At 58.3% G+C, this 25,151-nt stretch overlaps 1 protein-coding gene across 5 annotated transcripts in view; it reads left to right on the forward strand.

Moving 5' to 3' along the window:
• Window positions 1–25,151, forward strand: part of SIDT2 (SID1 transmembrane family member 2) — a 35,045-nt gene continuing 9,894 nt past the window's right edge. For 2 of the 5 annotated variants that reach the window (XR_007769195.1, XM_050921881.1), the window contains exons 1-22: window positions 1–705; window positions 2,552–2,673; window positions 3,299–3,463; window positions 3,855–3,900; window positions 4,315–4,416; window positions 4,544–4,627; window positions 5,064–5,163; window positions 5,607–5,672; window positions 6,024–6,117; window positions 6,915–6,973; window positions 7,289–7,300; window positions 7,720–7,791; window positions 8,180–8,254; window positions 8,753–8,815; window positions 12,137–12,255; window positions 21,270–21,343; window positions 21,644–21,710; window positions 22,390–22,463; window positions 22,753–22,876; window positions 23,169–23,286; window positions 24,395–24,531; window positions 24,886–24,994. Coding sequence is in view for 4 of the 5 variants with exons in the window: in XM_050921881.1 (XP_050777838.1) it covers window positions 517–705; window positions 2,552–2,673; window positions 3,299–3,463; window positions 3,855–3,900; window positions 4,315–4,416; window positions 4,544–4,627; window positions 5,064–5,163; window positions 5,607–5,672; window positions 6,024–6,117; window positions 6,915–6,973; window positions 7,289–7,300; window positions 7,720–7,791; window positions 8,180–8,254; window positions 8,753–8,815; window positions 12,137–12,255; window positions 21,270–21,343; window positions 21,644–21,710; window positions 22,390–22,463; window positions 22,753–22,876; window positions 23,169–23,286; window positions 24,395–24,531; window positions 24,886–24,994 (2,071 nt within the window). In the remaining variant the exon portion in view is untranslated. The remainder of the gene's footprint in view (window positions 706–2,551; window positions 2,674–3,298; window positions 3,464–3,854; window positions 3,901–4,314; window positions 4,417–4,543; window positions 4,628–5,063; window positions 5,164–5,606; window positions 5,673–6,023; window positions 6,118–6,914; window positions 6,974–7,288; window positions 7,301–7,719; window positions 7,792–8,179; window positions 8,255–8,752; window positions 8,816–12,136; window positions 12,256–21,269; window positions 21,344–21,643; window positions 21,711–22,389; window positions 22,464–22,752; window positions 22,877–23,168; window positions 23,287–24,394; window positions 24,532–24,885; window positions 24,995–25,151) is intronic. The other 3 variants (XM_050921883.1, XM_050921882.1, XM_050921884.1) reach the window with 3 other exon arrangements.

The raw sequence follows: 25,151 nt of genomic DNA on the forward strand, positions 1-25,151 counted from the left end.
TGTTTACAGCCTGGGCTTGTTGCATTCAGGAGGGACACAAAGTCTCCAGCTGCCCGCAGCCTCTCACCTTTGAGGTGCAGTGGCCAGGCAGAGGCCTGGCTGCGGTGGGCTGGCGGAGAGGACCCAGCCCTGGCCAGAGAGGGCAGGAAAGAAGCTGCCAGCCTTGCTGCTCACTGGCTCCCATTCAGGGAGTGTGTGGGGCAGCTCCCATCGCTGCAGTGGGGCTGGCGGTACCATGGGGCAGAGCGGCACGGAGGTACCCTTGCTCCGGGAGGCCCCATAGACTCTTCTCCTGGATGTGACCAGCCTGCAGGCTCCCCTAGCAGAGCTGTTGATTCACAGGTGCTCCCGCCCTCACCCTTTGGCCAGGTCCAGCGTGGAAGAGGAGGGGGCAATGTTACCTGGGATTGCCCAACGCAGGTCTAAAGGGTGCTGACCCGGTGATGCTGGAAGATCCTGCTGCTGCCGCCTTAGCCCAGTCCTGGGAGACGTGCTGCCTGCCTGCGGGATCAAGTCATGTTGGCCCTGGAGCTGCCTCTCGTCCTGCTGCTGCTGGCTGTGCCGGGGGCTGGTGCTTTCCCCGAGGCCTTGGCTGCCAAGAACATCTCCCAGAAGGAGGCCGAGTTTGACAAAAACTACACGGACTTTGTGAACAGCGAGCTACTGAACATCTACACCTTCAACCACACCGTGATGAGGAACAGGGTGAGTGAGTGTCCCCCGAGTCAGGCCCAGCGCCAGCCAAGGGGACACGGTCCCTCTGCCAGAGCCCGCGGCCTGTGAACTGCTCTGCCCACCATTGGGCCATGCCCAGAACAACTGATGAGGTGCTGGGGGAAATCCTTGCCTAGCCCACAACGGGGGCCTGCCTCGTGCTCTGCTGCAGGGTGCTACGAAGTGTCTGTGAACAGTCCCTCGGCCTGACTCCATTGCCCTGCCCCCGTGCCAAGCACGTGCAGGATGCTCTGTTTGGATCAGGTTCTGTTCCGCACGGCCTGCAGCGTGCACTGTGAGCAGGGCAGTGGAGAATCTGGCCCCCTGGGCCCTAGACTGCAGGTGGAAAATCCCAAACTTCTCCCCCTGGTTGTGCTGTTAGTTCCCTGTTCCCACGGGGCTTGGGCCAGCGAAGCAAGGCTGCTCGCTTCCTGGCCCACTTTCACTTCCTTCTTCCCTGTGCGTGCACCATGCTGCTACCCTTCCCAGCTGACATGTCAAGTTTAAACAACTGGGGAGTGTCCCCATCGCTTCCAGCTGAAATCACAGTTGCTTTGGCCAGTGCCTGCTGTTGGCCTTTCATCTATCTAGCGGCTGCGATGTGTTTGGCGTGTGTGTTCGTTTCGCCCCGGTAGGTGTGCGTGTCTTGTGGGCGTCTCTGTGCAAGTCACAAATCAGCATTTTTAAAAAGGAAGTCGCTTCGGCTGACTGTTTACTGTTTCCTTCCACAAACTCGGCTGTGCTGTTTGTTTAGAAGGGTGGGAGGCGACTGCCCACTTTTGGGTCTGTTGAGCCAGGTTCCAGATTGAAGATTCACCTTTACCTCTATCCCTGAGCACTGAGTGAGGCCGCGACTGGCAAGGCAGCTCTGGCCTGGCCTGCTCAAAGCTGATAAGTCCCTGTTTCTGTTGCAAAAGGAAGAGATGCAAAGGCTGTTTTTCCATTCCAGGGCCACATAGCCCAGGAAATACATGCTCGGTGTCCCCAGCTGCAGAGTGGGCATTTTGCCCTGACTGGGAAGCTTTGCACCCAAATGTCTCTGAGTTCAGCGTGGCTGGATCTGGGGGTTTGGTTCAGGGCTGTCAGACACTAGACTGGATCTGCAGGAGAGACATCCTGTGGGAGAGTAATCCCTTCCCAGGGTGCATGGAGTGAGCTGCTCCCCTGCGAATACCCCCGACACACATGCATCTGCTTTGGCATCTCCTGTTCCCTGAGCTGCTCGTCCCCCCCGCCCCGCCCTGCCCATTCCCTCACTCACTGCCCAAGCCTCTGTCCTAACTGCCCTCAGAGCTGAGTCCTAGCTCTGTGCTCCCGCCTTTGGAACAACCCCTCCCCACAGTCACCCCCTTCCCAAACCCCTGCGTGGCCTGTGAGGTCCTTGGGCACCAGCATCCAAGTGCTGACCCATCCCGTCCCAGCACGTGCAGCGTCTTGACCTTTCCTCTCTGCTGAGGGGGTATGTGCAGGAGCCGTTCGCGGACATGCTCCAAGCTGAACTTCCCATTGGGTTAGCAGGGGCCGGCGGTCACGAGTTCCATTCCCCACTGCACGCGGTGTCCGGCTGTAAAAGGCAGGATGGTTCTCTGCCCCAGGCTGGTCACGCTGCTCCCACATCTCGAGAGTCACAGGGAACACAGAGCCGAGTGTGAGCCCGCGCTGTCCTTGCAGGAGGGCTCTGTGCTCAGTGCACCAATGGCTGCTGCTGCTTCCCCCACGGTGGAGCTGAAAGAAATTCTACAGTCTGGGGCTCAATCCAGAGTCCCCCCGCTGAGCCCGTCGGGGAGGGCTCGCGTCTCTTTGGCCAAGGCCAGCATATCCCTTCTCTCCTCCCCAGACGGAGGGTGTCCGGGTGACGGTGAACGTGCTGTCTGAGCAGAAGGAGACGCCACTTCTCTTCGTGGTGAGGCAGAAGGAGGCGGTGGTGTCCTTTCAGGTGCCGCTGATCCTCAGGGGTCTGTAAGTACCACCCTTGTTAGAGACGACCTCTGAGGTGGGGCTAAAGACTCATGTCCCCCTCAGTTCTGGGGTCCCCCTGCCTGTGAAGGCGTGGGCACCTAGGCCAGCTCTCTGACCATGACATGAAAATGGCCTTAAAACCCAAATGTGTGGACTCGTGTGCCCGAGAACGTCCTACTCTGCCAGCTGGCTGGGTGCAGAGTGGCTCTGGGACAACTGCCAGTTCAGCCTCTGAGCCTTCTCCGTAGTAACCTGGTCCAGCTACCGAGCGCTGCCGACGGGGGAGAGCAGCACCCTTAGCTCGGCTGTGCATCGGGCAGGATGGTATGTGTCCCCAAGCTCTTTGGGAAGGGAGATGCTGCATTGCCGACCCCCATGGCACCCTCAGTGCCGCTAGGAGCACCTGCCTACCTCAGGTGGGGACAGCGACCCAGCCTGCTGAGGGAGCGAACCCCAGGAAGGCCACAGGCGGAGGGTCCTGGAGCTGTGCCTGACGCTCCTGAGCAGTGCACGATGCCGTAGGCTGTGGGTGCTCCCCATGCTGCGGGGGGACTGGCTCCGTGCCGCATGCTGTCGCTGCCAGGCCCCCTCTCTCATCCGACCTAGGGGTCTCTGCCTTCACCAGGTTCCAGAGGAAGTACCTGTACCAAAATGTGAGCCGCACACTGTGCCAGCCCCCGACCAAGAGTGAGTCAGAGACGCAGTTCTTCTATGTGGATGTGTCGACGCTGTCTGCAAGGAACGCCTCTTACCAGCTGCAGGTCACCCGCGTGGAGAACTTCGTGCTGAGGTGAGGGATAGAGATAGGACCCCCCCACCCCCCGAATACACACTCTGCCCTACACCTTGGGCCTCCTTCTCCCTGCCCCCCAGCTCCCTCCCATGAGCCTGCTGTGCAGGATGGCGGGGGAGCCCCCATTCCCTGAAACCCACTCAGACCAGCCAGGTCCCGGGCTGGGGCAGGGATCGCCGTGCCGGGCTCCCCTCAGGCATTCAGGGAGGGCTGGGGATCCATCAAACGGCTGCTCACCACCCTGCAAGCTGGGGATTTGCAGCTCCCGCCCATAGCTGGCTCCAGCCAGGTGGGGTTTTCTTTGCCTCGGTGGGCAGAGGCAATGGGGGCTCCCTGTTTGCTCGCTCTTTATGAACCATGGTGCTGTTCTAACGCTCTCTCTGCACAGGACGAGCGAGCGGTTCAGCTTTAATGCCACAGCAGCCCAGCCACAGGTAATGCCCCTCTCTGCTTGGGGGACTGCTATGGTGGGGGCTTGACCAGAGTCCCCGTAATGTAAAGGGACCTTTCTGGTTGACAGAGGGAGGGGCCCGCTCTGATCTTACACTTCCTGATAGTAGGGGGCAAGCTAGGACTCCTGGATTCTGTTCCTGGCTCTTTCCCTCTGCCCTCCCGGTGCAATGGGACAATGGCCCTGCTCTGCCTCCCAGCGCAGGGGTTCTGGGTTGGGATCCTCAGAGGAGAGGTGCAGGGGAGGGGCAACCTTCTATTGGAATAACATAGCGGGTGCCACTTCGGGGGACCGGGGGGGCCATGGGAAGGGATGAGGCATAGGGCGCTGCATGGGGAGGGCAGGGCAGTGTCACCATGGCGATAATGTGCCCTGTTTCCTCTTCACCCCCCGGTAGTATTTTAAGTATGTGTTCCCGGAGGGTGTGGACTCGGTGATCGTGAAGGTGACCTCGCGCATGGCCTTCCCTTGCTCCGTCATCTCCGTCCAGGACATCCTGGTAAGTGAGGCATGGAGCTGGGTTCGTCTTTCTGGTGCTCCTCTCACCCAGCATCCCCCAGGGTGACCTCTGGGCAGCTCCAGGCTCCGTGTGCCTGAGTCTTTGCTCCTCCCTCTCCTCCCCACAGTGCCCCGTCTACGACCTGGACAACAACGTGGCCTTCATCGGGATGTACCAGACCATGACCAAGAAGGCAGCCATCACGGTGCAGGTAGGGAGCACTGCGAGCCCAGCCCAGCCAAACAGCGGCAGGTGCCGGGCCTCGCTGTTCTCTCTGGCATGGCCCAGTGACAGTCAGTGCTGGCTGGAGATGTTCTTGCCGGCATGCGCTGAGCCAGGCGACACGCAGCCTTGTTCCTCACGGCCAGACGGCGCTAGCCAGACAGCTCCATCCAGGCAAGTCATGGCCTCTCTGCTCATCCCCGTGTCTCTGGTGCTGCCTCCACGCTAATAGCACCCTGCGTGTAAGAGCGCAGGCGAGCAGCTTCCTCAGCAGCCAGCTCCGGCATCTCTCTGGGTCGCTCGCAATGTGCCCGTCTCGCCAGACTCTCATCTGGGGGAGCCTGGGCATCCACTGGGGCTGGGTGGGGAGAGCCGCCACTCACCACTCCCACTGACTCTCCTCTCGTTCCTGGCGGCCGGGCTAGAAGAAGGATTTCCCCAGCAACAGCTTCTACGTCGTGGTGGTGGTGAAAACAGAAGACGAGGCCTGTGGAGGGCCCCTGCCTTACTACCCCCTCACCAAAGGTATGGGGGTGGGGTGGGGCAGTCTGGGGAGGCACAGGGCTTAGCCACTCGCCTCTCCCTCTCCTCCACCTTCCTACAGCCTTCTCCCCTCTGACTTCTAGGCCCCCCCACCCCAAGCCACCAGCAATGGGATCCGAACCATGCAAGGGGCCCTGGGGACCGTAATGCCCAGGTGGAAGCTGGTTCCCAGCCTGACCCGGGTGTGGTGACCCCTCTCCCTGCCTCAGTTGCTGCCACTTCTCAGCAACAAGGCTCTGCAGGCGGAAAGGGTCCAACAGCCCAGCTGGGCATACCCTGCTCTGGGCTGGGCTACACTCTGGACAAGACCCAGGGCGGGGGCGTTCCAGAGGGCTGGGCTCCTCCATCTGCTTTGAGCAGTTTTCCTGGAGACAGGAGGCAGCTGATCTAGGCTGGGCTAATCTCCAGCCTTCTGTTCCTTCCAGATGAACCAGTAGATCAAGGCAGTCGGCAGAAGGCGCTGGACGTGATGGTGTCACCTGCTATTACCTGTGAGCTGCTCCCATGGGCAGGGCCGGCAGGTTACTCTGTGGCAGCTACGTCTGCAGCTGGGGGCATTTCCTGCTGAATGCTGGTCACAATGCCTGTGTTCGTGGGCCACTAACCCGGCAGGGCTTTCCCAGCGCCCCCGGGCAGCCTTGACGTGGCTCCGGCACACAGGAATGGCTGGCTGGCACTCTGGGGCTGTGTCTCATAGGGGAGTCGTGGGTCCGGGGGAGGCTGTGTGCCCAGCTGACTCCCCATGCCCACAGAGCTGTGCCGTCCAGCGAGCTGCTCTACAGGTGGGGCACCGCGGACTGCTGCTGTCCCGTAATCCCCCTTCCCGCTGCCTCTCTCCGCAGCGGAAGTCTATGTCAGCGCCATGCTCTTCTGCCTGGGGATCTTCCTCTCCTTCTACCTGCTGACACTGCTCATCGCCTGCTGTGAGACCTGGAGGTGAGTCTCTGTGCCTCGCTTCCCACACTGCCCACCCCACGGGGCTCCAGGACCGGACTGCCAGCTTGGCTCGGCTCACCCACCTCGTCCCTCCCCTCCCTCTCACTCACCCGCCACCGCCGGGCTCAGCTCTGCAAAACTAGAGTGGGTTTCAGCTCCCCCTCCCAGCCTGTGTAGCCACAGGGCTTGGTGCAGGGATGCGGAGCAGCTGGTGCAGGGGAGCTATCATCCAACAGCCTGGGAATTGAGAGACAAGGCCTTGACAGCAGAAAAAGCAGCCAGGGATGAGACCTGCCCTGCCCTCAACCAGGGATAGGAGACCTGTTTCCCTGTATATCAAGGGCTGGGCATCCTCACCATCTCCAGGGTCCTGCCCAGAGGTGCCCCCCACCGACACTGGGAACTTCGGAATGTGGCACGGCCGTGTCTTCAAAGGGTCATGGGGAAGGTCATCATTACTGGAGGGATGCATGCAGCCTTCCTCGCCCCCCAGCCTGCATGTGCCTCTTCCATAGCTGCGGCTGCTGCAGTTCTCGGGCAGGGCTGGGTGAACTCTTCATTTGGCTCCGGCACTCTGTGTGAGCAGATCCCAGGAGACGTGGTGTGGGGCTGGTACACTCCAGCCAGGGACAGCACTGGGGCTGGATTTCCCTGGACAAATCCTGACAAGGGTTAACACAAGGTTGGGAGGTATCTGAGCTCTGCAGCCCTCAGCTGCCCGATGGGACCTGGGTCAGCGGCAGCAGGGAGCTGCCTCCCGGCCCTTCTGTTTCAGGTTTTCTCCTGCCTTTTTGCAGACAACAGAAGAAGAGAAAAAGGCTCCTGGCTGCCATGGACACGCCCACCACAGACACAGGTATGGACCCCCCCACAGCTCGTAGGGTGCACTGACATGGAGGGGGGGAACTCTGGGAGCTGGTCCCATCACGTAGAGCCCGGGGGGCAGTGGAGTTGCATATTTGCTGCTTAATGTGCTGGAGGCAGGGGGCTTCAGAGCCAGGTCCTTTTTCTATGCACAGATCTCCCTGCGTTGTGGGGAGACGGGTGGATGGGTCCTTAGTGTGCTGGGTCTAAGCTCCGTGTCATCTGTGATCTGCTGCTGTCAGTGACTCTGTCTGTCTGTCTGTCTCTCTCTGCCTGCGCATCGCCCCTGGGGAACTTCCGCTCCCAGCGTCTTTACTGGGTAAGCGTCAGGCTCCGTTATTTCACAGATCCCTTTGGTGCCCTGACATGCTGGCCCTAAGCTGCCCTCCAGCTGGAGGTGGGCAGGGCAGGGTCTTGCTCCGTAGCAAGCGCGAGCTGCTAAAGTGAGGGATGCAGGGTGCAGTGCAAACTCCTCTCACCCAGCTCCACTGATGTCCCACAATCCTGGCGTGTCGTCCCCTCCCTCCCCCAGCTACCCCATGGTCTGTCCTGAGCAGAGACCATCTAGAGCCCAAAGAGCTACACTGCACTGCAGCTGTCCGGGCACAGCCTGAGCCTGCCATGCTCACCCCACTGAGACCCTGCCCCGGCCCTCGAGCACATGGGCCACCTGTGCTGCTGGGGGTGACGTGTGAAGGCTGCTGCCTGCCTGACTCAGGCTCCTATGGTGTCTTGCAGGGCATCCACGCATCACCCCGGACTCTCTCCTGGGTCACCCTCCCTACCACGGCTACAGCTACGGCTCTTTGGGTAAGCACTAGCCAGGGGCTCTACACCCTCATGCTTGAATGGGGCTCCGGGGCCAGTTGGAGATGGGAATGGGCCCTGAGGGTGGGGGCAGGTCGCCAGTCCCTTGGCAATGGCTGGACCCTATTCCTGACTGCGATTGGAGTCTCGTTCGTCTCCTCTCCCCCAGGCGGTGACTTGGGACAAGCCAGGGTCTCCAGATACAATAGTGTCTTATTCCCCACCCCCACACTTCTGCTGTGTGAGTTCATACACACACACACACACACACCTACCTACCTACCTCTGCTGTGTGAGCTCCTGGCACCTTGCCCTCTGCTCTCCAGGAGCCCATTCCTGGCTGGGTGTCTGACTGCTTCAACTTGCCCCCTTCTTCTAATTCTTCTTCCAGAGAACAGTTCCACCCTGAGCACCGGGGGCATCACCGAGAGCATGGGCTCCACGGACATCTCCTCTGGGTACACAGGTGAGCCGCAAGAAAGCAGCAATGACCGGCCGGCGAGATGGCCCCTGCAATCCAGTGCTGGGTCTTGCACTGCAGAGTCCATATCAGAGCAATCCCAGAGCCTAGGAGCCCATCCCTGCTGCAAACGCTCCATGCACCGAGACCCTGTCTGAGGCCCACTGCCTGGGCTCATCCCGTATGACGCCAAGCCTGGGCGGTGTGCATCTGCCCCCGTGTCCGGGGCGTGAGTGTGAAAGGCCCTCCGGGGAGGGCTTGGTTCTGGGGAGAGGACTTTGCCCCAGGAGCTGGGGCTTCCCCAGGCTTTCATCCTCATGCAGAACTCTCCCCCACCCTTGCCAACTCTGCTCCGCTTTGAAAGACCAGTGCACTGGGCAGGCCTTTAACTGAGTTGTCCCTGTCTGGCTTGGGCAGCAGATGAGTGAAAGTGCCTGGCTGGCTCCAGGGGACCCGCCTCGGTGCCCTATCCGCCCTCCCAGTAACTCTCCCTTTCCTTTCAAGGGCTGGACCACTTCAAGCACCGCATCGCCTCCAGCCAGATGAGGCACCTGTGCATTGCTATGGGTAGATGTGGATGTTAAGCAGAAAAGGCACTAGGAGAACTCGAATCAATCCAATGTATTGCGGAGCCCTCGGCTTCACGTTACCTGGGGACAGACCCTGCATTCCACTAGCACCTTCACTCCCATGTGTCGTCCCTTGATCCAGGGACAGCCACTGAACAGTCCCTCCAGCCACGAACCATCCCATAACGCTCCCATCTTCCAATGTGTGGGCGTCCTGGGAGCAGCCATCTCCATGGGCCCCTCAACTCTGCTTGCTTGTCACCCTCTGCTCAGGGGAGCCAGGAGTGGAGTGGCAGGGGTCAGGACTGAGGGGCACTGGTGGTGCTGCCTGTGGGGTGTCGGGGGGGCCCAGGGCTGGGGTAATGAGGGCTGCAGGTCCGGACTGAGGGGCACTGGCAGTGCTGCTTGTGGGGTGTCGGGGGGCCCAGGGCTGGGGTAACGGGGGTTGCAGGTCAGGATTGAGGGGCACTGGCGGTGCTGCGTGTGGAGTGTCGGGGGCTCAGGGATGGGGTAACGGGGGCTGCAGGTCAGGATTGAGGGGCACTGGCGGTGCTGCGTGTGGGGTGTCAGGGGAGGGGGGAGGCCTGGGTAATGGGGGCTGCAGGTCAGGACTGAGGGGCACTGGTGGTGCTGTGTAGGGGGCATCGGAGGGGCCCAGGGCTGGGGTAATGGGGGCTGCAGGTCAGGACTGAGGGGCACTGGCGGTGCTGCGTGTGGGGCGTCAGGGGGCCCAGGGCTGGGGTAACGGGGGCTGCAGGTCAAGACTGAGGGATCCTGGCAGTGCTGTATGTGGGGCGTTGGGGGGCTCAGGGATGGGGTAACGGGGTCTGCAGGTCAGGATTGAGGGGCACTGGCGGTGCTGCGTGTGGAGTGTCGGGGGCTCAGGGATGGGGTAACGGGGTCTGCAGGTCAGGATTGAGGGGCACTGGCAGTGCTGCGTGTGGGGTGTCGGGGGAGGGGGGAGGCCTGGGTAATGGAGGCTGCAGGTCAGGACTGAGGGGCACTGGTGGTGCTGTGTGAGAGACAATGCCCCCCTTCCACACACACCTTTCCCAACACACCCGGGCTCCTAGCTGGACTGTAAGGTTTGTGGAAGAGGGTGTGGGAGGGGAGAGCCAGGGCCAGCACAATGGGTCAGTTGGGAGCCCTGGCTTGTCCTGCTGTCTTTTCAGAGGCAGGGGTGGAAAGTCCAGCGGAAGCTCGGTCGTCATCCTCTCCTGGTCCCTTGTCCAGGGCAGGAGGGGCTGGGATGCAGAAGCTCAGCAGAGATGGTAGATTCTCTCCATCAGTTGTGGTACAGGAGGGGAGGCGGCGAGATGCCCTGACCAGACGGAGGCAAATCAGCCCCATTTCAGCTGATTCAGAATGCGGCGCGTGGCTGCTGATCCCTACGCCCCCGTGTAACCCGTCTGAGCCGAGAACGTCTCCCTGGCCCTGGCTCTGTGGGCCCCGTTCAGTGGCCTGGAAAGGGAGGGACGATCTCTGGACTGTTCACTGGCTGACCCCCGCCCCCCCAAACATCTGCCTGGGTCTGAGATGGTAATGTGAAGCCCTGGAGGATCGCTGCCCAGGCTTGCCATGGCTGAGTGCTGCACTTTCTGAGGGGCACCAGGGTTCTGTGTGGATTTAGAGGGAGCAGCCATGGGCCCTATTGCAGTGGGGCAGAGGCAGCATCGCCTGCAGAATGTCCCAGTTCATGCTGCGTGGGCAGCACCTTGCCCCTACCTGCCAATGCCATGATGGCCAGGCCTGGAGCCCCCGGCTACGCATCGAAAGAAAGAGCCGCCTTCCCAGAGTGGCCACAGCTCCCTGGCCTCATGCAGGGCTTGGCTTCCCTGTCCTCTGTCGTCTCCTCAGTGGGTGAGCTTCCCTGGCCTGTGTAATGCCAGGGGGCAGATAGGAGGGTCACTATGGCCCCGTCGGCCCTTGGCTCTCGTCAGACCCCCGAGCCTGGCAGCCTTTGGCTAGCGGCAGGGCACTCAGCTGCTAGCAGAGTGAGCCAGGGAGTGGCAGACACGCAGCAGCCTTATGTGCTTGTCAGGACAGAGTGACAACCGAACAGCCCCGGGAGCGCAGTGTCTTGGGCCAGTGAGCTGTGCATAACTGCCTGCCCTCCCCAGACCCACACGCGGCATGGGGCTGCCCTGGTGCATTGGCGAGGACAAGGACTGTGTGCCGAGAGGTGCGTTAGGCAGGGGGTAGACTTGTCTTACTCTGGTCTCTGCACGTGGTACTGGGCAGCATGGGACGAGTGCCAGCAGGTCTCTGTGCCAAAGGGGCCATGCTGTGCAGGCATGTGACGTCTGCATGAGTTACTTAATGTTACAGCAGGATCTGGCAGAGCTTCCTGGCCAGGCCTGACCCACACCCTGTGACTAAGGTTTCTCAGTAGTGGGTGTCGGCCCTGCATGCCGCCCCGAAACCAGCTCGGTGGCCTTGCCATGGCTGGGAGAGATGGCTAGTTAGCAGCCCTGGAGGAGACGGGTGGCTGCAGTTCTCAGCAGGCTGAGCTGGACTAGTTCAGCGCCCTGGGCTAACTCCAGAGCACCCCTGAATTCCTAGCGAAGGCCCAGTTGGAGTCTGGTCAGAGCCACCTCCTGCTCGCTGAGGGTGACGCTCACCCCCCAGCACGAGTCCTGCTCCAGGTCCTCTGGGCACTGACGCCCCAGTGAGCCCCGCTGTGGGGTGCGGGCCCTGTATGCCAGGGTGACCTGCTGTGTGAGCCATGTGGACCTGCCCGGCTCTGTTCTACAGGGAGCTGCCGTAGTCCCCTCAGTCCCTTTCTAATGGTGCATTTGGGGCCCCGTGTCCCTCGCAAGCCCCGATGGACACAGCCTGTCCCCTCAGAAAGAGCACCAGGGGCATCAGCATGACAAACCAATCGCGTAAGTCCCTGTCTCATCAATACCCAGATCAGCCCAATCAGAACGGAATGACCCTGGGGGTGTAATTACCCCGAAGTGCGCAGGTAGCTCAGTGCACAGGGATCTCTGTCCCAGGGCCTGGCGGCCTGAACCCCAGCGCTGAAGAGCTGGGAACATCTGCTGGATGCCACAGAGCCTCCTACAGCAGTGGGGGGGGGTCTCTGTTGTGGGGACTATGCTGCCTCTTCGATCCCTTTGCACTGAGCTATGGACGATGAATGGGGGGATCATCTCAGGGAGTGATTGAATGACTCCGATTGACTCTGTGATACGAATGATTGGGGCCCGCATCTGATCCCTTCACCAGGGCTGTGGGGAGGGGGCGGGCTAGGCCTTGCCCAGGATGTGTGGGCCTCAGCCCGGACTGACACTGGGGCTCCCTTGTGCTCTTGCAGAGCGCTCCCTGGAGAACGTGACCAGCCGGCCCCGCCTGGACTCCCTCAGCTCGGTGGAGGAGGACGACTACGACACGCTGGCGGACATAGACTCTGACAAGAACGTCATCCGGACCAAGGTCTGTGTCGCCTGCCAGCCCAGGCATCGTGCTGATGGGGGTGGGGGGAACGTGATATGCAGGTCCCTGTGTCACCTGCCCAGCCTGGGCATCGCTCTGATGGATGGGAGAGAGCGTGATATACAGATCCCTGTGTCGCCTGCTGTCACGGAGTCACCGGGCGATGCTCTGGAACTGCTCCCCACCAAGCCAGTCAGGACTTTGGGGAGCCTCCTCTCCCTTGGAGCAGACTGTCTCCAGGGCAAGAAGCTCACATGGCTTCACCTTCCTGGGTCTCTCCTTGGAGCATTCAGCATCCTCTGCCCTTCTGTGCACTTCCCACAGCGAGTCCACCCCAGCGGGGTCCTGGGGAAGCCACCGGGTTCTGCACCCCCACTTTGCAGTACGATGTGACTCTCAGCCAGCCAGTAAAACAGAGGTTTATTCGATGACAGGAACAGGATCTAAAACAGAGCTTGTAGATACAGCGAACCGGACCCCTCGGCCGGGTCCATTCTGGAGGCAGTGAGCCAGACCCCCACGTCTGCCCTCAGCCAGCTCCAGCCTAACAACCCCCTCCAGCCCCTCCTCTCTGCTCAGCTCCTTTCCTGGGCCAGGAGGTCACCTGATCCCTTTGTCTCCAACACCTTCAGTTGGCACCTTTGCAGAGGAGGGGCCCAGGCCATCAGTTGCTAGGAGACAGAGTGTCAGGCATTTAGGTGCACTGGCCCCTTGCTCTGCAGCAATCACACACCCTTATTCCACCACCTAGATACTTAAGAACTGCATAGGGGACACTGAGGCACCAACACGGTATTCAGAGCAAACATCAAGAACATTCCCAGTTTGTCACACCTGCCCAGCCCGGGCATCGCTCTGATGGGTGAGGGGAGTGTGATATGCGGGCCCCTGTGTCGCCTGCCCAGCCTGGGCATCACTCTGATGCGGGGTAGGGGGAGCGTGATATGCAGGCTCCTGTATCGCCTGCCCAGCCTGGGCATCACTCTGATGCGGGGTGGAGGGAACGTGATATGCGGGCCCCTGTGTCACCTGCCCAGCCCAGGCATCGCTCTGATTGGGGGTAGGGGGAGCGTGATATGCAGGCCCCTGTGTCGCCTGCCCAGCCGGGTATCGCTCTGATGGGTGGGGGGAGCATGATATGCGGGCCCCTGTGTCGCCTGCCCAGCCTGGGCATCACTCTGATGCGGGGTGGAGGGAACGTGATATGCAGGCCCCTGTGTCGCCTGCCCAGGCCAGGCATCGCTCTGATTGGGGGTAGGGAGAGCATGATATGTAGGCCCCTGTGTCGCCTGCTGTGACGATGTGGTTCTGGTGGGACCCAACTGAGAGTGCCAATTCAGGATTAATTCCTTAAATAGGGCAGTTACAGCCCAAGGCTGATGTTTTTCCACCTCTAAGGCAAACCAAACCAGCCAGACAAAGAGGACTTTGGTTTCACCCCACTGGCTAACCACAAGTCACACAAGCAATTCCCTTAGACACTCCAGTTTCCCAGTATCACCAACAGTGCCACTCGTCCTGGGGATGAATGGTTATGAAAACCAACACCCCAATAAAATAAAACGGTTCTCTCGATCCCAAGGAACTAAGCCCCAGACCCAGGTCAATATACACATCAGATCTTACCCACAAATCATGCTGTTACCAATCCTTTAGAATCTAAAATCTAAAGGTTTATTCATAAAAGGAAAAAGAGAGAGCTGAGAGCTAGAATTGGTTAAATGGAATCAATTACATACAGTAATGGCAAAGTTCTTAGTTCAGGCTTGTAGCAGTGATGGAATAAACTGCAGATTCAAATCAAGTCTCTGGAGTACATCCCCTGCTGGGATGGGTCATCAGTCCCTTGTGTAGAGCTTCAGTTTGTAGCAAAGTCCCTCCAGAGGTAAGAAGCAGGATTGAAGACAAGATGGAGATGCGGCATCAGCCTTTTATAGTTTTTTTCCAGATGTAAGAACTTCTTTGTTCTTAATGTGGAAAATTACAGCAAAATAACATAAGAACAGCCATACCGGGTTGGACCAAAGGTCAATCTAGCCCAGTATCTGTCTACCGACAGTGGCCAATGCCAGGTGCCCCAGAGGGAGTGAACCTAACAGGCAATGATCAAGTGATCTCTCTCCTGCCATCCATCTCCATCCTCTGATGAACAGAGGCTAGGGACACCATTCCTTACCCATCCTGGCTAATAGCCATTTATGGACTGAGCCACCATGAATTTATCCAGTTCTCTTTTAAACATTGTTATAGTCCCAGCCTTCACAACCTCCTCAGGTAAGGAGTTCCACAAGCTGACTATGCGCTGTGTGAAGAAGAACTTCCTTTTGTTTGTTTTAAACCTGCTGCCTATTAATTTCATTTGGTGACCCCTAGTTCTTGTATTATGGGAATAAGTAAATAACTTTTCCTTATCCACTTTCTCAACACCACTCATGATTTTATATACCTCTATCATATCACCCCTTAGTCTACTCTTTTCCAAGCTGAAGAGGCCTAGCTTCTTTAATCTTTCCTCTTATGGGACCCTCTCTAAACCCCTAATCATTTTAGTTTTTTCTGAACCTTTTCTAGTGCTAGAATATCTTTTTTGAGGTGAGGAGACCACATCTGTACACAGTATTCGAGATGTGGGCGTACCATGGATTTATATAAGGGCAATAATATAGTCTCCATCTTATTCTCTATCCCCTTTTTAATGATTCCTAACATCCCGTTTGCTTTTTTGACCTCCTCTGCGCACTGCGTGGACATCTTCAGAGAACTATCCACGATGACGCCAAGATCTTTTTCCTGACTCGTTGTAGCTAAATTAGCCCCCATCATATTATATGTGTAGTTGGGGTTATTTTTTCCAGTGTGCATTACTTTACATTTATCCACATTACATTTCATTTGCCATTTTGTTGCCCAATCACTTATTTTTGAGAGATCTTTTTGAAGTTCTTCACAATCTGCTTTGGTCTTAACTATTTTGAGTAGTTTAGTATCATCTGCAAACTTGGCCACCTCACTGTTTACCCCTTTCTCCAGATCATTTATGAATAAATTGAATAGGATTGGTCCTAGGACTGACCCTTAGGGAACACCACTAGTTACCCCTCTCCATTCTGAGAATTTACCATTAATTCCTACCCTTTGTTCCCTGTCTTTTAACGGGTTCTCAATCCATGAAAGGACCTTCCCTTTTATCCCATGACAGCTTAATTTACGTAAGAGCCTTTGGTGAGGGACCTTGTCAAAGGCTTTCTGGAAATCTAAGTACACTGTGTCCACTGGATCCCCCTTGTCCACATGTTTGTTGACCCCTTCAAAGAACTCTAAGAGATTAGTAAGACACGATTTCCCTTTACAGAAACCATGTTGACTATTGCTCAACAGTTTATGTTTTTCTATATGTCTGACAATTTTATTCTTAACTGTTGTTTCGACTAATTTGCCTGGTACCAACGTTAGACTTACCGATCTGAATTACCGGGATCACCTCTAGAGCCCTTTTTAAATATTGGTGTTACATTAGCTAACTTCCAGTCTTTGGGTAACAAAGCCGATGTAAAGGACAGGTTACAAACCTTAGTTATAGTTCCGCAACTTCATATCTGAGTTCTTTCAGAACTCTTGGGTGAATGCCATCTGGTCCCGGTGACTTCTTGTTGTTGAGTTTATCAATTAATTCCCAAACCTCCTCTAGTGACACTTCAATCTGTGACAGTTCCTCAGATCTGTCACCTACAAAAGCCGGTTCAGGATTGGGAATCTACCTAACATCCTCAGCCGTGAAGACTGACGCAAGGAATCCGTGTGGTTTCTCCGCAATGACTTAATCTTCTTTAAGCGCTCCTTTTGTATCTCAATCATCGAGGGGCCCCACTGGTTGTTTAGCAGGCTTCCTGCTTCTGATGTACTTAAAAAACATTTTATTACCTTTGGAGTTTATGGATAACCGTTCTTCAAACTCCTCTTTTGGCTTTTCTTATTACACTCTTGCACTTAATTTTGGCAGTGTTTGTGCTCCTTTCTATTTGCCTCACTAGGATTTGACTTCCACTTTGTAAAGGAAGTCTTTTTATCTCTCACTGCTTCTTTTACATGGTTGTTAAGCCACGGTGGCTCTTTTTTAGTTCTTTTACCGTGTTTTGTAATTTGGGGTAGACATTGAAGTTGGGCATCTATTATGGTGTCTTTAAAAAGGGCCCATGCAGCTTGCAGGGATTTCACTTTAGTCACTGTACCTTTTAACTTTTGTTTAACTAACCCCCTCATTTTTGTATAGTTCCCCCTTTTGAAATTAAATGCCACAGGGTTGGGCTGTTGAGGTGTTCTTCCCCCCACAGGGATGTTGTATGCTATTGTATTATGGTCACTATTTCCAAGCGGTCCTGCTATAGTTACCTCTTGGACCAGCTCCTGCGCTCCACTCAGGATTAAATCTAGAGTTGCCTCTCCCCTTGTGGGCTCCCGTACCAGCTGCTCCATGAAGCAGTCATTTAAAGTATCGAGAAATTTTATCTCTGTATTTCGTCCTGAAGTGAAATGTTCCCAGTCAATATGGGGATAATTGAAATCTCCCACTATTATTGAGTTCTTAATTTTGATAGCCTCTCTAATTTCCCTTAGCATTTCAACATCACTATTACGGTCCTGGTCAGGTGGTCCATAATAAATCCCTAATGTTATATTTTTATTAGAGCATGAAATTTCTATCCATAGCGATTCTATGGAACATGTGGATTCGCTTAAGATTTTTACTTCATTTGAAACTACGTTTTCTTTCATATATAGTGCCACTCCTCCCCCTGCACGACCTGTTCTGTCCTTCCGATATATTTTGTACTCCGGAATGATTGTGTCCCATTGATTGCTCTCAGTCCACCAGGTTTCTGTGATGCCTATTATATCAATATCCTCCTTTATCGCGAGGCACTCCAGTTCACCCAGCTTGTTATTTAGACTTCTAGCATTTGTGTACAAGCACTTTAAAAACTTGTCCCTGTTTCTTTGTCTGCCCTTTTCTGATGTGCCAGATTCTTTTTTATGTGACTGTTTATCATCTGATCCGGCCCTTACATTATCCTCTTCCATCCTCTGCTCCTGACTATAACCTAGAGATTCTCTATCATTAGACTGTCCCCTAAGAGAAGTCTGTGTCCGATCCACATGCTCCTCTGCAGCGGTCGGCTTTCCCCCATCTCCTAGTTTAAAAACTGCTCTGCAACCTTTTGAATGTTTAGTGCCAGCAGTCTGGTTCCGCTTTGGTTTAGGTGGAGCCCATCTCTCCTGTACAGGCTCCCTCCATCCCAAAAGTTTCCCCAGTTCCTAATGAATGTAAACCCCTCCTCTCTACACCATCGTCTCATTGAGACTCTGAAGCTCTGCCTGCGTACCTGGCCCTGCGTGTGGAACTGGGAGCGTTTCTGAGAATGCCACCATAGAGGTCCTGGATTTCAGTCTCTTTCCTAGCAGCCTAAATTTGGCTTCCAGGACATCTCTCCTACCCTTCCCTAGGTCATTGGTACCTACATGTACCACGACCAGCAGCTCCTCCCCAGCGCTACACATAAGTCTGTCTAGATGCCTCGAGAGATCAGCAATCTTCGCACCAGGAAGGCAAGTCACATACGGTTCTCCCGGTCATCACAAACCCAGCTATCTACATTTCTAATGATCGAATCTCCCATTACTAACACCTGCCTTGTCCTAGCAACTGGAGTTCCCTCCCCCAGAGAGGTAACCTCAGTGCGAGAGGCAACCCCAGCACCATCTGCAAGGAGGGTCCCAACTATGGGAAGGTTTCCCTCTGCTCCCATTGACTGCTCTGCTTCCCTGGGCCTTTCTTCCTCCTCAACAGCACAGAGGCTGTCTGAGCGGAGGTGGGACTATTCTACAGTGTCCTGGAAAGCCTCATCAACATACCTCTCTGCCTCTCTTAGCTCCTCCAGTTCCGCCGCCCTGGCCTCTATGGTCCGTACGTGGTGTCTGAGGGCCAGGAGCTCCTTGCATCGACTGCACACATAGGCCACCCACCCACAAGGCAGGTAATCATACATGCTACACTCAGTGCAATATACTGGATAGCCCCCACTCTGCTGCTGGGCTTCTGCCTGCAATGTCTCCTAGTTAATGAAAGGGTGGTTTAAAGAAAGGGGTTTTGGAATATGGGTTGGAAAATGGAGTCTGGAGTCACATGGGCAAGTCCCTGCATACTTTGCTGAGTTACAAGGCGCATCTGCCTTCTCTCCAGTGGGTCAGTTGTGTAGCTGATGGTCCTTAATGGGCCATCAAGCAGGCTAGGCAGAGCTAACACCAACTTGTCTGTGGTGTCTCCCAGAAGCACAGCACAAATTTGAAATACAGACAGTATAGAGCCAATACTCATAACTTCAACTACAAAATGATACATACATCTAGACAGCATAATCATAAGCAGCAACCCATAACCTAGTCTTAGACACCTAATATGACCCCCTTTACATAAGATTTGGTGCCACTACAGGACCTTGGTTGCAACGATGTTCTATATGGTCCCAGATAATATCAATAATGTCACACCTGCCCAGCCTGGACATTGCGCTGATTGGGAGTGGGGGGAGCATGATAGGCAGGCCCCTGCATCACCTGCCCAGCCCGGGCATCGCTCTGATGGGTGGGAGGGAGCGTGATATGCAGGCCTCTGTGTCGCCTGCCCAGCCTGGGAATCGCTCTGATGGGTGGGGGGGAGCGTGATATGCAGGCCCCTGTGTCGCCTGTCCAGCCCGGGCATCGCTCTGATGGGTGGGGGGAGCGTGATATGCAGGCCTCTGTGTCGCCTGTCCAGCCTGGGAATCGCTCTGATGGGTGGGAGGGAGCGTGATAGGCAGGCCCCTGCATCACCTGCCCAGCCTGGACATTGCGCTGATTGGGAGTGGGGGGAGCATGATAGGCAGGCCCCTGCATCACCTGCCCAGCCCGGGCATCGCTCTGATGGGTGGGAGGGAGCGTGATAGGCAGGCCCCTGCATCACCTGCCCAGCCTGGACATTGCTCTGATGGGTGGGAGGGAGCGTGATAGGCAGGCCCCTGCATCACCTGCCCAGCCCGGGCATCGCTCTGATGGGTGGGAGGGAGCGTGATATGCAGGCCTCTGTGTCGCCTGCCCAGCCTGGGCATCGCTCTGATGGGTGGGGGGAGCGTGATATGCAGGCCCCTGTGTCACCTGTCCAGCCTGGGAATCGCTCTGATGGGTGGGGGGAGCGTGATATGCAGGCCCCTGTGTCGCCTGTCCAGCCTGGGAATCGCTCTGATGGGTGGGGGGAGCGTGATATGCAGGCCTCTGTGTCTTCTGCTCAGCCCGGCATCGCTCAGATTGGGGGTGGGAGGAAGCGTGATATGCAGGCCCCTGTGTTGCCTGCCCAGCCCGGGCATCACTCAGATTGGGGGTGGGGGGAGTGTGATATGCAGGTCCCTGTGTCGCCTGCCCAGCCTGGGCATCGCTCAGATTGGGGGTGGGGAGAGCGTGATATGCAGGCCTCTGTGTTGCCTGCCCAGCCTGGGCATCGCTCAGATTGGGGGTGGGGAGAGCGTGATATGCAGGCCCCTGTGTTGCCTGCCCAGCCCGGGCATCACTCAGATTGGGGGTGGGGGGAGTGTGATATGCAGGTCCCTGTGTCGCCTGCCCAGCCTGGGAATCGCTGTGATGGGTGGGGGGAGCGTGATATGCAGGCCTCTGTGTTGCCTGCCCAGCCTGGGAATCGCTCAGATTGGGGGTGGGGGGAGCGTGATATGCAGGTCCCTGTGTCGCCTGCCCAGCCTGGGAATCGCTCAGATTGGAGGTGGGGGGAGCGTGATATGCAGGTCCCTGTGTTGCCTGCCCAGCCTGGGCATCGCTCAGATTGGGGGTGGGGGGAGCGTGATATGCAGGTCCCTGTGTCGCCTGCCCAGCCTGGGAATCGCTGTGATGGGTGGGGGGAGCGTGATATGCAGGCCTCTGTGTTGCCTGCCCAGCCTGGGAATCGCTCAGATTGGGGGTGGGGAGAGCGTGATATGCAGGTCCCTGTGTCGCCTGCCCAGCCTGGGAATCGCTCAGATTGGGGGTGGGGGGAGCGTGATATGCAGGTCCCTGTGTCGCCTGCCCAGCCTGGGAATCGCTCAGATTGGAGGTGGGGGGAGCGTGATATGCAGGTCCCTGTGTTGCCTGCCCAGCCTGGGCATCGCTCAGATTGGGGGTGGGGGGAGCGTGATATGCAGGTCTCTGTGTTGCCTGCCCAGCCTGGGCATCGCTCAGATTGGGGGTGGGGGGAGCGTGATATGCAGGTCCCTGTGTCACCTGCCCAGCCCGGGCATCGCTCAGATTGGGGGTGGGGGGAGCGTGATATGCAGGTCTCTGTGTTGCCTGCCCAGCCTGGGCATCGCTCAGATTGGGGGTGGGGGGAGCGTGATATGCAGGTCCCTGTGTCGCCTGCCCAGCCCGGGCATCGCTCAGATTGGGGGTGGGGGGAGCGTGATATGCAGGTCTCTGTGTTGCCTGCCCAGCCTGGGCATCGCTCAGATTCGGGGGGGGGGGAGCGTGATATGTAGGCCCTGTGTCACCTGCCCGTCCTAGGCATCGCTTTGGCGGTGGGATATGCAGGCCCCTGTGGCTACCCTGGCTCAGGTTTGAGTGATACCCCATGGGGAGATGCTGCAGCAGGGCATGTGTGGGGCCGAGGGTGATGGAGCAGCAGGTAGGTCTGTGTACCCAGGCACTTCCCCAGAACCATGTGCCAATGGGCTCGTTAACCCTGTGCTGGCCGGTCTGGTACGTGCCCATCACTCAGCCGCAGCCTCTGTCCAGTGCTGTGGCCCAGCCCGTATTCACGCCGGGAATGCTGCCGTCTCCCGGCTCCCAGCTAGCCAGTGCTCTGGGCAGGGGTAGTGCTGCAGCTGCAGGCAGAGCAGCCTGGGCTGGTTCCCGGGTGTGCCCCACCCCAAGCACTAGTGCCCTCACCTCTGTATGTCGCATGCCCTGCCTGGCCTGTGACGGGATCCTGCCTCTGTTCCCAGCAATACCTCTACGTGGCAGACCTGGCCCGGAAGGACAAGCGTGTCCTGCGGAAGAAATACCAGATCTACTTCTGGTGAGTGGGAGCAGGCCTGGGGAGGCGAGGGGGTGAGAGGCTGGAGGGTTGGGGGATGGGCTGCAGGGCTCTTCTGTCTGCCCCTGAGCTAAGGAGGTGGCTGGAGCCCTGCCCTGCTGCAGGGCAGTGGGTAGATCAGTGTCCTGGCTGTCCATGGCGTTGGCATCACACTCGCCATCCTGCCATGGGAGTGCTGCAGAGCACGTGTGCCGCTGGAGCAGTAGGGAGAGCCCCAGGGAGGAGGCGGAGCTGGAGTCCTCGGCCAGCGCCTGCCTGGCTCAGTGCCGTCCTCTCTTGCAGGAATATTGCCACCATCGCTGTATTCTACGCCCTCCCTGTCATACAGCTGGTCATCACCTACCAGACGGTAAGGACAGCTCCTGCCTGCGCCCCCCTCCCGCCTCAGTATCCCAGCTCTGTCCCTTGGGGGCTGCTGGCTGCCCTGCTTCACCTTCTCCTGAATTTGGGGAGTTCCCAGGGCCGGGCTCTGGGCTTCAAAGCAGCCGCTTGGCTACCCTTGGAGACGGGCTGAGGGGCAGTTCCCTCCTGTGCCAAAGAAACCAGCAGAGTCTCCTCCCAGGTGCTCCCCCAGCAGAGCGGCCCCTTCACTCCCCTCTCAAGCGGGGCTCAGTCACCCACGTGATGCAGGGCGAAATGCATGCTGAGATCCAACCCGGCTGCAGCAAAATGCTGCATTGTCTCTCTCTGCACTCAGCAGCCTCTCAAAGGGGCAGGCTTGGCCAAATGCCCTCTGTAAATGCGCACATCCCTGCCCTGGCTGTAATCAGCCCCGAGGTGGAAGCCAGAAGAGCACATGAACCCTGAGTCACCCCTTGCCGTCTGCCCCATCTGGGCGGTGAGACTGGGCTGGCATCGGGGTCCTGCACTCGCCCAGTGCTGCTGCCCCCTCCTCGGTGAGTGAACGTTTCTACTGGGGACACCTCCCCTCGTGCCCCTTAGGCCTGGCTGTGAGCTGTGCCAGGCCCGTTCCAGCTGGTGTCCCCTGCCCTTCCTCTTCAGCATCTCCCTTTGCTGCCCCGCTGCAGGTAGTGAACGTGACAGGGAATCAGGACATTTGCTACTATAACTTCCTGTGCGCCCACCCCCTGGGAAACCTCAGGTAAGAGCTGGCGCGGGCTCACAGTAACGGTTCCTGGCCTGCCCACGTGCCCCTCTGCGGTCTGACAGGTGGGGTGGGTTGGGGAGGGGAGCTGGGCCCCCCAGTAGCACCCAGGAGGGGAGAACAAAGAACCGGGGAGGGAAGCCCATGTGCACTGTGTTGTCCCCTTACCGTGGCACTCTGGCTGGGATGCGGATGGGGACAGAGAGTGCTGCTGCCTGGGGCCACGGATAAGGGGCCACGCAGCCGGCCCTGTGACAGTGACCTGGACTGATCTGCTTCCCACCAGTGCTTTCAACAACATCCTCAGCAACCTGGGCTACGTGCTGCTGGGCCTGCTCTTCCTGCTCATCATCCTGCAGAGAGAGATCAACTACAACCGGGCGCTGATGCGCAACGACATGCAGGCCCTGGTGAGCACCGACCCTCACACCCGCCCTGCTCCTCGGAGCTGGGGCTCAGCCATCCCCAGTGGGGCAGGCGAGGTGGGGGATCTACCTGTGCCTGCAGCCTGGGTGATCGCCCTCCCCTGTGATGCTGGCTGAGATGGGCAGGACTTGGGTGCTGCACGGGGAGAGTTCCTCTGGGGGTGTCAAGGCGGGTGCCCGTGCCTGAGCTGGGAGCCGATCTTGCTCAGGCCGGGTGCCTTTTGGCCAGACCTGTCTGTCTGAGGCGGGTGTGTCCATCCTCCCTCTCCCCCCACAGGAGTGTGGCATCCCCAAGCACTTTGGCCTGTTCTACGCCATGGGCACGGCGCTCATGATGGAGGGGCTGCTCAGCGCCTGCTACCACGTCTGCCCCAACTACACCAACTTCCAATTCGGTGAGTGTGAGGCCGGGCCTGCTGGGGGCTCCCTGACCCTGCAATGACACCCGCCCTTGAGAGCTGCCACCCTCGGCCCGGCTCCCGCGCAGAGCTGGACGATGGGCGACTGCCAGGGGAAGTTATTGGGCCAAGCGTCCTGGGCTCTCCTCTCCGCCCAGCGCAGCCCATTTGCTGGCTTCTCCGTCTCCCTGAGCTCACCCCGTTCCCAGCCTCAGACTCCCTCCCTCCCTCCCGGCCCTGCCCAGCTGCCACGGTGCTGTGGTGCTGGCAGACAATGGGCCCTGGCTCCGGTGGAGCTCTGGGAGGGTTTACGCTGCAGCCTGTGGCATCAGACAGCCCACCCCAGCCAGCCCCCGGTGAGCTCAGGGAGTCACTGTGCTGCGAGCCGATGGGTGTGCAGCACTGCTCCAGCCCCACGGCTCAGCAGTCCAGCTCTGTGCTCTGGGCCATGTCTCAGACATGGAGGTTCCTCTCATCGTGCCTGTCTGAGATGTCCCTGCCTTACTCTCCCTCCCACGGCTGCCAGGACCCAGGCTCCTGCGGCCGTGCAATGCTGAGGGGCTGCCAGGGCCGGTGCAACCATTTAGGCGACTGCCTCACTAGGATTTGGGGGGCGGCATTTTCTTCGGCAGCGACCGTGGTGGCTGGATCTTCGGCTTCTCCGGTCGCCGCCAGCATTTAGGCGGAGGGAGCTGGGGCAGGGGAGCATGGGGAGGGGGCAGCACACAGGGGAACTCCCTGCCCCAGCTCACCCCTGCCCCACCTTTTCCCTGAGCACGCCGTGGGTGCTTCACTTCTCTGCCTCCCAGGCTTGCGGCGCCAATCAGCTTCGGCGCCACAAGCCTGGGAGGTGGGAGAAGTGAAGCAGCCACAGCGTACTCGGGTGGAGGCGGAGCAGGGGTAAGATGGGCAGGGGGGCGCCTCGGGGCAGAGGGCGGGAGCTGCTGCGGGGGTCGTGAGTGCCTCAGGGCGGCGGCTCGGGGAGGGGGGAGGGCGCAAGGTGGAAGTTTCGCTTAGGTCACGAAACATCCTTGCACCCTCCCTGGGGGCTGCCAGCCTGCCCCTCCCTGGCCCCTCTCTCAGTCTGGCCACCGTTCCTTTGCAGACACTTCCTTCATGTACATGATCGCGGGACTCTGCATGCTGAAGCTGTATCAGAAACGGCACCCGGACATCAATGCCAGCGCGTACAGTGCCTACGCCTGCCTGGCCATCGTCATCTTCTTCTCCGTCATCGGCGTGGTAAGAGCCAGCCCCGGAGCCCTGTCTATGGGGGAGCTCGCTGGGGCCCCTGTGCAGACAGGCGCGTTACCGGCCATCTGCAGAGAGACTAAGGTCTGAGCTGTCTGAGAGCCTGTGGGTCCTTGGCCAGCAAACCCCGCACCCGGAGAAGGCAGCAGTTGCCCCAGTAAAACCCAGGCTGCCTTGCCCCCGGCCGGACTCGGGCATGAATCCTGGCTTTGTGGCTCTCTCAGCTCCCTGGTGCTGATGGCTCCTTCTGTAACTGCAGCTCTCACGCCTGCGTTGCAGGCCCCTGGGGACCAGCCCCAGCTCCAGCCCTGTCTCCCACCTGCTCACCCCGTCTTCTCCCCACAGGTCTTTGGCAAAGGGAACATGATGTTCTGGATTTTCTTCTCCATCATCCACATCATCGCCACCCTGCTGCTGAGCACACAGCTCTACTACATGGGCCGCTGGAAATTCAGTGAGGCCCCGCCCCGGGGCAGGGATGGGGGGCAGATCCAGACTCCCAATGGGCACCACAGGCTGCCCAGCCTAGCGCCTGGGTCCTTGTCTCTGCGTCGCGGCCTGAGTGGTCCCATGGCACTAGAACATCTGCACCCAGATAACTGCTCAGCCCT

Source organism: Gopherus flavomarginatus, chromosome 13, assembly GCF_025201925.1.
Source record: "Gopherus flavomarginatus isolate rGopFla2 chromosome 13, rGopFla2.mat.asm, whole genome shotgun sequence".
Taxonomy (NCBI): domain Eukaryota; kingdom Metazoa; phylum Chordata; order Testudines; family Testudinidae; genus Gopherus; species Gopherus flavomarginatus.